Source organism: Lineus longissimus, chromosome 11 (genome assembly GCF_910592395.1).
Source record: "Lineus longissimus chromosome 11, tnLinLong1.2, whole genome shotgun sequence".
In the NCBI taxonomy this organism is placed as follows: domain Eukaryota; kingdom Metazoa; phylum Nemertea; class Pilidiophora; order Heteronemertea; family Lineidae; genus Lineus; species Lineus longissimus.
In genome coordinates, this window is record NC_088318.1 from 18,129,467 (window position 1) to 18,147,070 (window position 17,604).

Here is a 17,604-nt window from a genome sequence, read left to right on the forward strand (position 1 = left end):
TACAAGTCCATTATTGCGAGTAATTAAGTCACAAAAACCCTCGACGACGGGCCGAAAGATTGATCATCCGAAGTAATTTTATATCCCATCCATCATGCGACAAGATGTAATTGTTCGAAGAAATCATGGCAAATATGACAAATCTTATAAACTTAGCTGAGTTTTATGATGCAAAGAAATGCCAAATCTTGTTGCTCAGTTCCCGAGACAATCAATCATAGCCTTTTACTTATTTGACCAGTTCCAACGCAAGAAAATATTGGCGAATATGACCAATCTTATAAACCTTGCTGAGTTTTATGATGTGGAGGAATGCCTAATATTGTTACTGAGATCCCGAGACAATTAATCATCCTTTCGACAATGGGGACGTGGACTTCGGATAATCCGACAACACATCACAGGGCCTCACACGGTATGAGTTAACGGGGCCAGCAATTCACATCCCAATGATGCATCGGATCTCCTAAATGATTTCTCCTGCGTGGTCTTTTTATACCTGGTTTGGTGTTTTACTGGTAAAAGATTGACCTCCTCATGAGCCCTGAGAAGGGACATGAGTTACTCCTCCCCTTCATTAGCCTCTACCTTGCTGGTTTATTTCCAACGCATCAAGAAAAAGTGTGAAATATTGACGCGCAACTGTGGTATGGAGTGCGGCCTTTTCATGAATTAGACAACTTTGTTTCCATAATTCATTCATGCCGCTAACAACCGACACATAACAAGGAAATGACGGCAAATATGACCCATCAGATGAAAAATTAATCTTGTGAAATTTTATTAAACAAGGAACGATGCTCACTTCCTTAGTAAACTATCTTTTTCGGAAGGAAAATGCTTTCTTGATGAATGAGATGATGGATTATATCCTTCCTGTGAATGATGGATTTCCAACTCTTTACAAGGTTATTACCGGAACGGCAAATAAGAGAGATCCTGAGAACATTCCGGCAAATGATTACAGATATTAATCTTGCCAAATTTTATCAGGCACGGAAATGCTAATCTTGATGCAAGGATCCCGAACGCCACACGGAGGCAATAACAGTGAAACTACAAGTATCTAATGCAAAAGATAGGAACTTTTGTCGGAACTTGTTCATGCAAGAAAGAAGCGAAGAGCAAATGCCCATTGTTGCAAGTATATGTCATTGGTCCAGAGGTGGGTGATGAAGGATACTTTCCCAGCGATGTTTTTCCAGCTTTAGGCAGAGCCTACTGTCTACTGTAATTTCCCAGTATCAACTTTCGACATGTTTACTATAGAGACTGGTAAATCCAATTGACTTTCAGAACGAAAGTAAACATTTATTTGTGACTTATCCCGAGATGAATTTTCTCATCCCAGTTGTTCTTTGGAGGGGAAGTGATGAAATGTCAGTCTATTTTGGCGTCAGCTGTCTGACTTTGGATGTTCATAATCTTGATCGAGTGGCTCGCCCATCATGAGGATTCTTCAATCTGTGATGTCTTGTTCTGATCTTTTGGCTTTCTGATGAATAATCAGACACTTTTGATTATCGAGTTTAGCGTCACCAGGAATAAGGTCTCCTCTTGTCTCCTCTAATTCCTTTTCCAATCTTACCGTTGTAACAGTTTTCCCTTTATTTCATACAGTCGGCAGGATGTTATGCCTTCCGAAATGAAAGATTTCCCCTGATATATTCTGATGTAAGTTTTTGACTGTGTTTCCAAGATGATTCTAGAGGTTTTAGATCCCTTACATCCTCCGGAAAAGTTTGGTATGCCCTAGAGGTTACAGCTGACTACCGCTGCACCTTTACTTGACAGAACAGAACATCATAGTCCAGTCTGTGATGTCGTTTGATCTTGGTAGGTTGATCTAGCAGATTTGATATTGGGCATTGTGTATGTAGATGGATTCCTCCTATCTAGTTATCCCAGACTAAAATGTGGTGGATGTGCATTTCTTAGTTCTGCAGTCTCCTTGCTTTTGCCAAAATAGCATGAAATGTTCTTTTGTTGTGTTGTCTGTTGTGTTTATTTGAAACCTTTCTACATCTCCTGATGTCCATCATACTTTTCATAGGATCGTCAAAAGCTTTGTTAGGTCTTTTACACAATACTTATACAGTGGAACCCCATTCGGCGACCACCCCGCTATGACGACCAAGAATCGCCGGTCCTCAATGGTTTCCTCTCTAATTACCATTGCAAGGCCCCAAGTAACATGACCACCCCGGTACCCAGACCACGACCACTGAATGACCAAATTCTCCCCCTTGTTAACCCAACTGACTGACTGATGAAAAAATTTCTAAGTACAAATAATTTTTTCACTCTTTTTTTGGCTCAAAATGAACCAACATCACCAAAAACTTCAGTCCCAAAAGTTTTTTGACTTTGAAAATTTTTCAAAATTTTGAACTGACTGACTCATGAAAAAATTTCTAAGTATAAAGGGGTTCTACTGTATATGTTCTTCAAAAAGAAGTTACACTGGTTAATAGAATTGAATATCCCACTTACAGGCAACAAGAGACTTGTCAGGCTTCGCTGATTAGAGGGGCAACAAATTGTAGGGAACGAAAGAAGTGCCTTTCACCAACAGGCCTATACTCTTGGTCAGCCGATTTCAGCGAGTCTGCTGGGTCCTGGAACTGGTATATTCAAATTGATGAACCAATGTGATAATGATAATAATGATAAGTAGTGTAGTGTAGTATTTCCGAATATCTATTATTTGTGATATTTGTTACACATTTCCACCAATGCACTTGCACCGTGTCATGGCATCCAAATGGGACACTGTAATTTGCACAATCTTCACCTTTTCTTCTTTCTCATCTTCACCATTGGTATCTCACGAATATGCAGCACTATTACGAATGGTACTATACTGATTGGTATGCAATGGTATGTCTAGATTAACAACTCGTTATAACTCACTGCACAGTTTCTTATTTACCTTATGAATATTTGATTAATTACCAAGGTTCCTCGATAATATGTAGCTCAGAGATACTGAAGTATGGTACTTTGAAATCTTGAAAGTCTGCCAGATATCTGTCTTGTCAAGGTCTCTTCAAGAAGTTTTTTATGAATGAGAGATACAGTATTCTCAGCACAGATGCATCAGTGGTACTATACATATAACTGTGTGCTGGTCTGTGTGTTAAAAGCTAATGCATTTCTTGGCAACAAGGTCTCTCTCATGAACTGGACTGATAGTCACAATCAAACATTTCATCAACTCAAGAGACCAAGCTCTCTGTCTTGACCATCGAACAGCTTGGTGTGGCTAATCCGTTGTTTATCCTAATTGAACATGTTGAATGACTTCAAACCACCCCAGGCTCTTTCACCTGTTGGTTGAATATTCAAAAACGGTCTTAGACTGTTGAAACGAGAGCGTAATAAAATTTGGGAGTTTCAAGAGGTAGCTTTCTGACGTCTTCCATACAAGACTGCTATTATCGATGAGCTACATCAGAGGAGCACCATACGTGTGTGAATCTCCCCATTAACACTAATAATGTTCTAATAACTCATTCGTTTATGACTAATTCATCCCCTGACCTTCTTGTATACTAATGTCTTCCTATTATATCATGCGCCCCATCCCCTAACGAGCCTAATGTCCTCATATAACACCTCATACATGGTCAAGTGAAGAGGAATAGTATACCAGAAACAAAGGAACTTGGTGGCCTTTTAAGAATTTCTGTTCAAGATCAACTCAATATGAACACACACACACACCTTTCTGATCTGTTTCGAGAAAAAACGCACACAAACAGAAAAGTAAGAAAAAACAAGTCAGATTCCTTCACAAGGTTCAACATCTTAAGTAAGATTTCCAAATATGATTACTCCTTAAGTGTCATGAGAAATGCTTTGAGGATATGTTATTGCAGAATATTTGCTGTTGTGCCTATCTTGTCTTGCTGGTGTTGGGAAATTGATGCACATTTGCCTGAATATAACATGTATGCTTGTGAAATAAATGGAAATCTTCGTGATTGTTTTTTCCGCAGATATTGCATTTTGAAGTGTTTTCTACCAACAATATTTAGCACTCGGGTTCAGAAGTAACATCATTTTCCAGTTGGCTGAATGTTATGAGCCCAATGAGGCCATACAAAAATGTCACTTCCATTATCTTATGACTGAGTAGTTTGTTCTCTGTTTCCATTATCAAATGTCAACGAATTGAAATATTATGTTTTTTCAATGTTTCTTCCCTATTGTGATAATGTCGGGTGATGCTGGATGACGGTTTCCAAAGTGTATGCTTCAATCTGGTCGGAACCAATACTAATCGCTCAGAGTGTGACATTTGTATTGCAACAATTCTATTATTCATCTCTCGTGGGAATTGTAATGGAAAAATAACAATTGAAATCGGCAAAATTTTTGGAAAAAGTGACCGTAAAAAAGGGCGGGAACAACATGATTGGTATCAAGGGAAATATCATCATTATTTCCTGGCGACAGGTGTTGGAAGAAGCTGAAATATTTGATTGTTTGTGGTCCATCAGGAGATTAAATCATGAATTATTAATCTAAAGCACCAGGACACTATTGACCCATGAAATGATGCCTTATGAACCGCGTATTATCATGGAAGTTTTTGTGACAGGATCATTTTCACCCAATAACCTTAGAAGAACTTTGTATTTCAAGGGAAATTAAGTTACACTTAACACATTACATTTATTCAAATGTGGCATATTGCCTCTTCTAACAATTCTTTTTCCCCAGTAGGATTTGTTACCTTTTTTTATATGCTTATTGCTTTTTTTGTCGACCTTCTTACAGGAAGTTCTTGAGGTAATCTGTGTTCGACTGTCTTCAGCACGGTTGGTGTGGGATTTTTTTAAATGCAGTTGGCTACTCTTTGTCAAGTTTTTGTCCGTTTATTAACTTCACAAAGTTTTTTGATAGATGAATGAAATTAGTACAGAAAATCATGTTGCCTTGCAGAATCAGGGGAAGTCTCTTTTGTTGTTGTTAAAGTTAACCAAGCTACATATAAAAACTAATTTGGATAAATGTGATTTACTATTGCCCAAAAGTGTCACATGTGTCACATGCTACATTTGCACATCCTGTGTCACATGCTACATTTGCACATCCTGTGTCACATGCTACATTTGCACATAAGTGCATTATGTGTGCATTTGTGTCTTTCTTCAGGTGCTGGCATGGTTGGTCTCTTATTTTCTGTCGGGGGAGGAGTAGCCACTGTGATGAGCACGTAGTGACATGTCTCAATGTTAGCCCACCGTTTTAAGCCCAGTGCACTTGGCAATCAAGTGGTTCGGCCTCTGGTTGAACAGCTCAAGTTTTCCTTCATTCCTTTTTGATGAAATGGCAATTCAAGTAAAAAAAGGTCATACTTTTGGTTCTAATTGTATTGCTCATGTGCACTGGGCTACTTTATGATTAATGCTTTCACAATAGGAATTTTATTTCTTGGGAAAGGTTCCCTCGTCACGCACACCCTGGCTCATCAGTATTCCCAAACTCCGTGTTGAGCGCCATAAACAATAAATAACCTGTCCGGCCTCCCAAGGTGCAGGCCTGTGATAGAGTATGTCATCTACTGTTCAAATGATTTTGACCACAAGATGAAGATTAGTGAACTAGCAGCGAGATGCCCCTTGTCAAATTAGTCAAGACACACCTTGAGGCCCCTTTTAGCATACCTCTTGGGAGCTTATACCATACCTTGGTACGCCATCGTCCGACGTCCTCCGTTAGCGGAGTACGTTTCGTGGGAGAACATGTCCAAGTTGTCATTTCATGATATTTGGAAGAATAAATGGTTAGTAAGACAGCGGGATTGTCCGCAGTGTATGGAGTCACTGATTTGCCAGGGTAATGCTGGTTGTTGTCTTCTGGTAGATACATGTATTGTATGATGTTGTCTGCTGGGAGAGTGTTATAACGTATTTGAGGTGACAGGTTGAGGTTACACTTGTAGTGTTTGTGAATTCTTGCTGAAGTCTCCGCACTTATAAACCACCAAATGATACACCTGTCTTTATATTGCATGGTGATTGTATAAAGACTACTACAATGTCTCAATATTGTAATACCACCTGATGGTGGGCTATGATTTGCTACCTTTACAGGTTGAAAACTGCTGATTTGAAGCAGCGGACACTTTAGCAAGCCACTTGAACACTACAACTCGTGACCTCATTCACTAGCTCTTCAATCAATGTCATCACGTTCTGACGTAGGAAATTCGAGGGTAGAAGTTGGACTCATTAATCTATAACATTTTTCTTTCTAGCAGATTTATAAATTTCAGCCCGCCTTCCCCGATGCTAACTCCTAACATCACTAACAATCATTCCAATGCTTTTCTCCCACTAACTGTTTCAGAAGCCTCGTACTCAACCCCCAGAAATAAAATTCAAGAACTTGAACACGGTACTATATGCGTGTTTCAAAAATCAGATGTTTTTTCTCTCATTTATAGCTATCTTTAAATGATTCCATGACGATGTATCATAGTGTCTTGTAGCTGATGTTGTAGAACGTTCCCAGTTTCAGTGTGTAGTATGCCGTCTGCTAGTCTGTGATACAACCATTGCTTGTTCCATTTTCACACAAAATGTTGAGAATTCTCTGCAGGAATTCAAAGGCCACAACTTCTAAAGTTCAACTTTTTGGGTTTATTCTATCAGTACCAACTGTAGTAGAGGTTATCATCTGACTTACTGTATATGTTTTCGGAAACTGAGACCCTGCACTTTGAAATCACTATCAGATTTAAGGTGCATGATTGTTGGGAAATAATCTCCCAATTTTAAAAGAATGACACTGTCTTTCTGAATGGTTTGCATTTTTTGTGCAATACTGAGATAGTGGAACAAGCAGACTTTAGTTTTTCGTAGAGATTTGTAAATTTTATATCTTGTGTTAAACAGTTCTGGTTGTGGGATTTGATAATGATATATTTGTATTAGTGTTAACCTTATACCTGCATTACACGGTTAAAGCTAGCATAGGTTTTTTTCCAAACTATATCAAGTGACACTGGTAACGATACACATGTCTGTTTTCAAAATAGTGGCTATTAGATTTGCATGATACTTTTAATGTCATGTTTTTTCAAGTCTGTGTCCAGGTTAAATGAGTGGTTGAATTATTCTTGCTTGTGCGTGATGTTGCTAGGATGGGATACGCTCTGCTTGCATAAATTGCTGTTTTGGTGTTTTTTTTGTCCTGGCCAGGCTGTTATATATACTAGGCTTTTATGGATTCTCAATTGATAGACTTGAAAAAGGCAGAGTGGAATAGGTGGCAGAGAGGAACAGAAGTTTCCATAGACTTATGAGTTTCAGTATCCAAACCTTCCACTCACTTTCCTTGTTATTCCTCCTATCTTGCATCTTCACCATTGAGTAGTGGATAGCTCTATTTGATATTGATGATCAGGAGGTTCGTAGATAGTTTACCTAAAATTGTTGCACTTAATATGACGTTGAGGGTAGAGGGGACTAGAGCTGTGGGTAAGATGATACCTGGTAATAAGTAATGACCACTAATGATACATTGCGTAGTGCTTCAAACTGACCAAATTCTGTCTCGAAGCGCTTGACATTACAGCACTGACCTGTGATGGGTTTGCGCACAGAGCCATAAAGGTGAACAACACCAGATTTTCTGAGGATGCAAAGAGGGCAGTTCTTGTAGACATCACATCAGAAGGTGCAAAGACAAAACTCTTAAAAAAAAAAAAAAAAAAAAAAAAATGCAAAGACATTTTACAAACTCTTTGTTCAGAACTGGGCAAATTGTGTTAGTGCCTGTCCGTTGTTATGTTTCGAAATGTTTGCAGATAGGTCCCCTCCAGCCTCAATGAGTTACATGTAATCCATATTTATCTCAATGCACTACTTTGAAGATGCCACAGACGATAAATTATTGAACATTGAACTTTTGATATATTACATCGATTTCAGAAGTAATCGGCATGTTTTATTTCTTGCCAATATTTTCACATTCTCTGCCATTGATCATTGTTTATCATGCTCTCAATTTAAAATTCTACTTAAAGTATGATTTTATTAGTATTTTCTGATCGTGTTACATTCAAAAGATATCATTCTTTGTATTCTTCGCTGTATTTCTTGATATTCAATGCTCTTTCTACATTTTGAAATCACCTACTGCCATGCTAATTGAAGTTTTATCATTAACTTTGTGCAGTTTATCATGTTTATCTAATGAACATGATTATTATGCAATATTTATTATACAATATTTGATGAATTTGATGATAAATGAATTCTTTAGTTTATGGGAAGCTGTGCTTAGAAGGTTGGAAACAGTCCTAAAAAGTACAATAAAGAGTGTCCTGCTTACAGAGATGTCCTGAAGGAGATGTTCTACTGTATGCTGAACATTTTGGTATCACGAGCCAATATCTGACCCTACCCTCCCAATCCTATGTGACATATCAACTTTCATCATCGTAATGGGACAGTAAGGCGATTGGCTAACCCCTCAAAATAAGATTTCTTCCTGTCTTTCAAGCTATATATCAATGATGATGAGGCTAGGGCCTATGAGATGGAGCACCCGGTAAGAGGTTATTGGTGGTGTGTGCTTCGTCCTCCCTCCAGACTGGTTTACTCCAGTTAGGCATCACCATATCCTCTTTGAACATGGTTGTGGTTATTTGGTAGCCCTCCAAATGTATAGTCACTGTGGAGGGCATGATAGAAAGACAAGAAATTTAAGTCTAAGTCCATCATGAACACATGCCTCTCAATTACTTCAAAGACACACCGTTGAATGGTGTGATGTGCCCGAATTAGAAGACCGATTTTTGGTGCAAATGTGATGAAATCATGGTAAATAAGGCCAATTATGGAAAGCTGTGTGTGTTCCAGAGGATGTGATTGAAAGGCTTCGATCATAGTTGTCAAGCTAGGGTATACCAGCATCATGGTGCAACTCTCTCCTCCTCTCTTCCTGTCTCATGCCAAACATGCTCCCAAACCTATCAAAAAGATGTTTTTACAATTCCTGAAGTGCTGGTTTTTTGGATAAGGACAGTCACATTGTATAGCCAGTCGGATAAAGCAATGAAAAAAGTAACATTTGACATGTTTGAAGTACTGAAGCCATCGCTGCAGCATTAATGCTGCATCCGTCCTTCAAATAGTGTGAAGTAAGAAAGTGTTATTGGATTCTAACCACAAGTGTTGTCAGCAATGTTTGATGTAAACCGAGCCGTTATATGAGAAACAACACGTGTCAAGTGTTTGATGGAAGATTTTCCCAATAACATTAAAAGAAGTTACAGCTTGAAGTTGCCTAGTTGTCAAAGTTCATCCTAGTGCATGAGAATTAGACTGGACTCATGTATTGCTAGGTCATGCTCTTGACTCGTGATGTGTTTAAAGTTGGTTCAGTTCCTTTGCTAAGCCGTTTGCTTGTCGCCTTTGCAAAGTCACTTGAACTTTAGTAAATTCTAACGATGTACAGTGTACAGGCTAAATGTTGTATATAACAGGCTACTCTGTCGAGGGTTGACTTCAATTTTCCAAATGTCTGGCTTGAGAAGAGAGATGCATAGCGGTGGGTTGAAGTACCTGTCTGATTTTCTGATAAACAATTTTGGCTGATTCTCAAGCCCTTCGCCATTCAAAGTAGGTAATTCTGGGCAGACGTGTTTGTTTACCAACATAAGTGTTTTCATTTGTTGTGTATTGTTGTCCTACTGTTCTACGTCACATCTTGCTCTAAACATTTACAAAAAATATTAGATTTTTCCAAAATTGTCTCATTCTTAGAGTCTGATGGAAGATGCCGAACGCCAATCAAATTACGATACGTTGACCCCAGTTACGGATATGGTACAAGATGGCGCTCCAGAAGATGCTGCGTCAAACGAGATCACAGAGATCCCGGAGGAAGAAGAAGAGAAGGAGGGGCCGAAGAAGAAGTTGATCTTGGTCACGATTGGTCATTTCATTTTGAGCCAGAGTTACGTGGCGACCCTGATTGTTATGATGGTAAGGAAAACCTTAAAGCAAAGCCTTCTGCACAGGCTCTTTTCTCTGACTGGAAGAATCTTGATCCTAATTCTGTAACTGATCGTGAAAGAGAATTCTCTGTTCATAGTGATCTCACCAGAAGGGCCGTGAAATTGTGATGTGATGACCAGATTAAAAACACTTTGTGTAATACTGCACAGTAGTCATTAACACTGACTATAAACCATTGATATAAAAAACACCAATCATTCCCTCTGTACTTTCAGGCGTGGAGCATCACGTACCACTGCTGGCTGACCTTTGTCTATCTCCTCGCTGCCTGCATCATCTGGATGATACCAAAACCAAATCGTGTCGTTCTCAACCTCTCGCCCATTATCCTAGCATACGCTGAAATCCTCATCATCATCCAGTACATCTATGGCCTCAACCTCACTAGCGCTGAGCTGCCAGAGAAGATTGATAATTTTGACTTGGCGGCGATTGGTCTGATTAAGTATGAGTATCCATGTGGGGCGTTAGCTGTCCAGGTAAGTTGTGGAACTGTATAGCCCAGTGGGGGCTACTTGCCAGTCAGGCAATAGGGTAAGACTGGGGAGAATCTCTGGAACTTGTTTTAGAGGCAAGGCCTTCGGGATAACCCTGGGAAAAAGGGTGACATTTCCAAGATTTCCTACCTTCAGACTAAAGGTTGTCCAGGACACCAAGTAGTCCTACACTCCAATTTGTCAGTTATTCGAACGTTTTAGTTATTCTGACTTCTAATTCATTTCTATCACCTCCTAGGTGGCTTTCACGGTGATGTTTTGGCTGAACCTGTGTCAGTTTATGCGCGAGAGGTACCAGCGGCAACAAGTACTATCTCACCAGGGGGTGCCACTGCAGACGGTCTCCGTCGAGAACTCGCAGCCCTCCAATCAACTCCTTCCAGACACTGCAAGTACGTGTTGTCAAACAGAAAACCATGTTTATAGTCCGGTTAGAACCTTAAAACTCTCCTCACAGGCTGAATTCAGTGATATTGGTATTCCTCTGACAAGTGTGAATAGTTTTGATATGCTGTCAGAGACCCCTATCGGACCCCTAACTTATTCTAACCTGCTAGACTCCCGCTTATAGTCCGCCTTTAAACGAAATGTAAAGTTTTGAAAAATTTCAAATTTGAAAAACGGTAGCAGCTAACACCATGATTGCCACATCCAATTTTGTTGAAATTAGATTTGAGTCCCAAGATATTTGGATGCTCGTTTAGGTGTAATTACGAATTCTGCAGTTAGCAAACACTTCAGGTTAAAATATTCACCACATTATGAAAAGTTAGGAGTTATAGTACGCTTACAGCACTCCTACAGTGTTTATCGATGTTAACATTGTCTTTACATGTTGCTCAGTGAGTTATGATTGGTTTTTTTCTGGTCGTATTGAATATTTTTGGTGTTTTTTCTTGCTGGAAAACAGTTAGACCGACAAGTTGGGTCCCTAATCGTCACGTTAGGGGTGGATTCTTCATCTAGCCATCAGATCAATTAATGCACATGTTTTCATCGCTGTTTTTTTTCCGATGTCCAATCTTAGTGGTTTTAGGTGTTTTAAGCTGTTCTATGTTTATATTTGACATATTCATCACAGCACCCCAACAAATGTAAAAATCTTACCTGCACGCACATCACCTGGAGGCCATTATTTTGTAGGAGTATTGAAAAGTATTACATGTGTGGTTAAATGCTGTGAAGTAGAAGGAAACCGGATTTCTCACTCTACCATAATGCGCCCCGCAAACAGGGGAATATATTGAGACGATCCCTTACTAATAGTATATGTAGTCTCTGATGTAGTTTTATCGCCTCATTTTCTGTTGCTAGGAATTCCGTATAAATTGGATAAATTGGTCAGATAGCCTGAGAAATGTTATAAAGGAGATGATGTATTGTTTATTTCCTACCGTACAGACACATAAACATTGCCGTCTGCTCGTACAAGCAAGTAATCAGGCTGTTGGAAGCAGGTTGGGTGGTAGGCTACTTTAACCCTTGGGATGTCAGAGGGCCATATTAGAGGTGGGAAAGTGGGTAACTGGTCCGACATCCTGTTATAAAGAAGTCCAAATCTTCATATTTCAACCCCATTCCACATATCATGCTTTGAAACCTTTCTTTATAACACAGATCCAGTTTGAAACACATGATATTTCACCCCAGCCAACATGTTTCCCCCTTTGACATATGTTATACTGCCCTTTGCCTCAAAGCCACAGAAGTTGCCCTTTCTACAAATGACTTCTGTCAGTACTTTTGATGAAATTATGTTTTTATTTTGATAGAAAACATGTCTTCCTGTAATGATTGTTTCATGGGACATTCATATTCAAATAAAAAACATATAGAACCCACTGTGTTGATGTACGTTAGCTGGTTGAGGGGTACTGAGGCCTATTATTACCTGTCTATAGGCCTATGGCTGACAGACCCACTTCAACAGGCTTAAACACATTGACACAGTATCTTCATCTGCTGGCAAAAGTCATTCTTGGTCATGGCATTACAGTTTTTGTTATCGATATAATCACTGCACTGCATGTGGTTTGGGGTTCCGCCTGGGATTACAAGAGTAGTGCAATGATGTTGAGGTCATGAACGTAATGATCTCCCTTGCATATGGCACCAAGGACTCGGTGAGGGGACAAGAGAAAAGGCATGGCCGCCTGGTCAAAAACCCAGCAAAATATTGATTGGTTAATGGATTGGCCTTCCGTCCTTACTTTGTGAATCTTGCTGCTGCAAACTTATCCTTGCATGGTCAAGTGGTGCTGGTGGCCAAGACCAGACTTCAAAGGTGGCACATAACACCCGCTCAGAGCACCCCATCGGCAGAACCCCGATCCCTCATTCGTTAGCACTAATTGTTTGCATGTATAACGTTGTATAACACAGGTCCCGAGGACAGTGTCAGCGGTAAAGACAATCCACGGCTTCTCGCCATAGGTAACTATGACACGTCTATGTGATATGCATCATGATGCTTTAGTTGCCGCTTTGTCACTTTCATGGTACACTACAAGCCAAAGTTAGGGTCAGGAAGTCTCAAGTTCTACATGTACACATCCCTTTTTCAACTGTAATGTGAAATTTAAAGACGACTCCAAGAGCAATAGAATTTGATTGAAAGTACTAATACAACCTTCAAAAAAATGAATGGATAAACTTGATAGACAAGTTTCTGGTTTAAAGGTATGCTGACTTTGGCTTTAGTGTTCTTCTATTCTGAATACAAGACGACACCGCCATTTGAATATTCATGAGGCTGGAGGGAATTGGCTATCATTCAAAGGAGGTATCTTTCTTAGCTGTGGGTATTCTATTTGAAAAAGTACTCAGTCTCAAAGATCCAACTCCGATTGAAACCTATAGTTCAAGGGGCGCAATCAGCATCTCAAAGAAAACACACAAATCGAGTGGTGGTGTCGCCTCAGTATGACTAGAAGGTGAAGGATATGAGTACTACTAATTTAGTAACCCAGCTGTGGTAGTATATAGTTATTCAAAGTTGTGATATAAACCTGTAAATTAAAATTCATTATTCATGCTGTTATTTATCATTTTCTGTTATTTGTCATGTACTGTTATTTATCATGTAATGTGTACTACGTCCAAGTTCAAAATTTTTTTCACTTGATTTTTTTTCTGCTCAAAATGAAGAGACCTCATCATTTTTGGACTTTGAAAATTTTTCAGAATTTGAACTTATGAAAAAATTTAACTCTGAAAGGTGAAAACAATTTCTAAGTCCAAAAATTTTTTTCACTAGATTTTTTTCTGCTCAAAATGAAGAGACATCATCATTTTTGGACTTTGAAAATTTTTCAGAATTTTGAACTTAAATTTCTAAGTCCAAAAATATTTTCTTTTTTTCTCCCTACATGGTGAATGCAGATTTCACCATGGTAACTATGAAATCACCATGGTAAATCATCATTTTACCATCACCTCTACAACATGTCCAAGAAATATAGTTAAAAACTTCACGATGACATCTATGAACTAGAAACGGAAGACTTAATTTAGGCCATACCCAACTCTTTTCTCCCATATTTCTGGTATGAAGCTATCTTTCATTCTCTTCTTGAGTGCACCCTCTCACAGACTAGAGCACTAGAGTTTTTGCAAGCACAGAAATAACACTCTCTTCTTTCTCTAGTGTCCTCCCACACCTTGTGCACTTCCTTACAACCGGCTCTTTTGCATGATCTCTGGTTACTTATTTCTCTCTCATTCTCAGGTTAGCTCTCTGCAGACACACTGTAGACACACATAATACCCTTACCCTCACACTGGTATTCCTCACTATGATAACTTATGCAGTGGAACCTCTCAGCAGAGACCTATGTAAGCAGGACATCCTTGCTATTGAGGACACAGATTTTGGTCCCAAATGGGTCATTTTCATTCGATTTGACCTCTGTCATCAGGACACTGCTCAATAAAGATCAGGTCCAAAGGGTGTCTTTTATCTCATAGAGAGGTTCCGCTATATCATTCAACCACATCTTGGCTGAATATAAGTTTGACATTTGGCCAATAAAAACTGGAAAGTTCATCATCACCTCAGACAAAACTGCCAGCCCTCTGAGTTGTGGTTCCACCTGGATGTTGTTTTCCATTCCAGGGGAGGTGGTCTGGAAGCTGCTATCACGCTATTGGATCCTCATCTGTATCGGCATGTTCCTTGTCCAGACGTTACAGCCAGATGTCGTTGTCTACAGAATCATCTACATGGCGTTTTTCCTCTATTTCTTGGTCACCTTCCAGGTAAGTTAAACTGTGGAGCGATTAGGTCTCCTACTGCGTGTTTGTAAAAAGCTGGTAGTGGGTCGGGATGATGTTCTAAAGCTATTCAGGTCGGGTGAGCGCCCATTCCTGAGACAGCCTTTGAATCAGCCAGTTTTATATGTTCTCAGAGACAAGCCAGTGGCTCTTGTGTGAAAGGAAGAAAAAGAATCCACTGATCCACTGTTTTGACAGTTTCAGTCTCATCATAACCGAACTAGAAGATTCTTTTGATGATACAATCTTGTAACTTTGTGTATTTTAGTTATGTTATCGCTGGTGGCGTTTATCACTTCTTGCCTTCTGGTGGATCATCATCATCTACTCCATGCTCGTCCTCTGCATCATCTACACATATCAATTCGAGGACTTCCCTGAGTATTGGCACAACGGCACGGGACTTTCTATGCAGCTGTAAGTATAGGACTTGCCCGAGTATTGGCACAACGGCACGGGACTTTCTATGCAGCTGTAAGTATAGGACTTCCCCGAGTATTGGCACAACGGCACGGGACTTTCTATGCAGCTGTAAGTATAGGACTTCCCCGAGTATTGGCACAACGGCACGGGACTTTCTATGCAGCTGTAAGTATAGGACTTCCCCGAGTATTGGCACAACGGCACGGGACTTTCTATGCAGCTGTAAGTATAGGACTTCCCCGTGTATTGGCACAACAGCACGGGACTTTCTATGCAGCTGTAAGTATAGGACTTCCCCTGGCACAATGGTACGGGACGTCATTCTGGCATCCTTATTGGTTGCCAATCTGTGTCCTGAACCCTGCTGACGCCCCAGTGTACCACAAGTGACGTCAGCGCCATCACACTTCACTGCTGCATTGTTGAGCTGACGACATACATGTAGTGTGCCTCATGGATCAGTGCCGGTGACTTCAGTAACACTTGCCTCTAACGTTCTAGTGGAATGAACTTCTCACTGCTTCTTGTAGGTTGTTATTGCATGTTCTCTCAATATAATGTCGATGTTGCAGCCTCCATGATCTTGGTCTTCAACAGTACGATACGGCCACCCTGTTTGTCAAGCTCCTGACACCAACCGCCTTCTTAATCGTCATCATTCTCCAAGTGAATTACTTCCATCAGACGTTCATGAGTCTTACAGCTCTGGATCGATACAAAAACAGGAGCAGAAGGTAAGTCGGCTGCTGACGTAGTTTTGACTAACATTTGAGCTCCACACTCACTGTGTTTGATGAAACGACCAATGTCTCCAGTTGGGTATCAGTTCCTTAAGTCACTGATGAAAAGTGACATTCTCATTCTTTTTGCAGGCGCCATGGAACAGGTTCTGATCTCGAAGCGTCGCAGGGTTCGCGAGCTGGGCATGAGGATGATGACCATGACCAGAGCCACGGGACTGATCCCGAGCGCCGGTACTCCATGGCTAGGAGAGAAAGTAAGTCGAAGAAATGTGGGCGTCTTAGTTAGAAGTTGAGGCCACCTTCACGAGAGGCTTGAACTCTACCTAGCATGGCCAGAGAGATTTAGGTAGGATTGCAGGGTAGTGACTGGGAGGTGATGAACACTCTCTTCCCAGAAGGAGTCACATCGGTCCTCACTTTGCCATGCACGCACCTATGAGATGACCAACATTTTAGGGAAAACATGCAACCCAACGAACACAATACTATTTCAAAATTGAGGAATTTGACATACCCAGTAGTAAAGATACAAATTTTATAACATTTCAAATTTTCTTACAGAATATTCTCTTGCAGAAATGTTTGGGATTGAAGGTATGATGGAAGTCAATTTCTGATACGTTTGTAGCTTCCGTTTTGCTTCAAGAGATGGTATAGATGTGCAGACGTGTTGTTATTTTGAAGAATCACCGTATCAATATTATCGTTATGCACTGAATGTTTTCAGAACAAATAGCTTCACCATTCGTTCAAAACAGTGTTAGAATAGTTTAATTTCACTTATAATTTTCTTTTCAGTGTTTTGATAATCATTTTCAGTGTCGAGTTTTAAATATCAATGGGACTGAATGTTTAGTAGTTGAATTTATTTAACGTTTCTCACCAATAGAAGAATTTCTCAGTTAGTTAAGGGAGGAGGAACACAAGCTGGGCTGGCCGGTAGTGTTAAGTGTAGAGAGGGTCCTACAGATCACTTACAACTGTACGCAAACTGGTCATGGAATATGTCTGTACGGTCAGTGTTTCACGCAACCCCTTCTGGTGTACGCCCAAACCATTCCTGATGAAAAACATAAAACATGTTTACATCAGATCATACCTGACTTTGACCAGAACAAAATTGAAGGAGTAACTTTCGAATTCTTTCATAACGTGTCTCGTTTTGATGTTTCAGGTTTTACGAGGGATGCGGAGAAATTCATGGGCTTCATGATGAAGAATACGAACAAGTTATGGAAACTTGCCCTGTGGATTGTCTGGCGACTATTAGAGATCCACGTCTTTAAGCTGGTCGTTTTTGCCATCATTATGGTCTGTGTGTTTGAGGTGTGTAGCTCTCTTTACAATCAGGAGTTGAAATGTCAAATAGGCAGCACTGTTAGTCTGCCACGTGCCAAGGTCTTGGTCGTAAACCTGGGAATACAGATGATGAACTGGCTTGGATTTCAAGGAATTCGAAGACCTTGCTCCTCACAGTCCTTTGAATCAGCTTCAAACCTAGTTTCTCTGCTCTTGAAAGTCTTCGCCAGCATGGACAAACTAGGTCCCAAACCGGAATTTGTAACCAACGAACCACAAAGCCAAAAATAACAATGATGAATAAGTTTCAGAACGGTTTATAATAATCTT

At 40.0% G+C, this 17,604-nt stretch overlaps 1 protein-coding gene across 7 annotated transcripts in view; it reads left to right on the forward strand.

The window, feature by feature from the left end:
* The window catches only part of LOC135496139 (piezo-type mechanosensitive ion channel component 2-like), a 79,885-nt gene that overhangs the window by 37,961 nt on the left and 24,320 nt on the right, over positions 1-17,604 (forward strand). For 3 of the 7 annotated variants that reach the window (XM_064785282.1, XM_064785283.1, XM_064785286.1), the window contains 10 exons: positions 9,786-10,007; positions 10,256-10,519; positions 10,776-10,929; positions 12,920-12,970; positions 14,652-14,794; positions 15,078-15,226; positions 15,805-15,966; positions 16,105-16,229; positions 16,537-16,569; positions 17,150-17,301. In XM_064785282.1, coding sequence (XP_064641352.1) covers positions 9,786-10,007; positions 10,256-10,519; positions 10,776-10,929; positions 12,920-12,970; positions 14,652-14,794; positions 15,078-15,226; positions 15,805-15,966; positions 16,105-16,229; positions 16,537-16,569; positions 17,150-17,301 — 1,455 coding nt within the window. Of the gene's footprint in view, positions 1-4,785; positions 4,798-6,360; positions 6,409-8,524; positions 8,569-9,785; positions 10,008-10,255; positions 10,520-10,775; positions 10,930-12,919; positions 12,971-14,651; positions 14,795-15,077; positions 15,227-15,804; positions 15,967-16,104; positions 16,230-16,536; positions 16,570-17,149; positions 17,302-17,604 lie in introns of those variants that run through there. The other 4 variants (XM_064785284.1, XM_064785285.1, XM_064785281.1 and 1 more) reach the window with 3 other exon arrangements.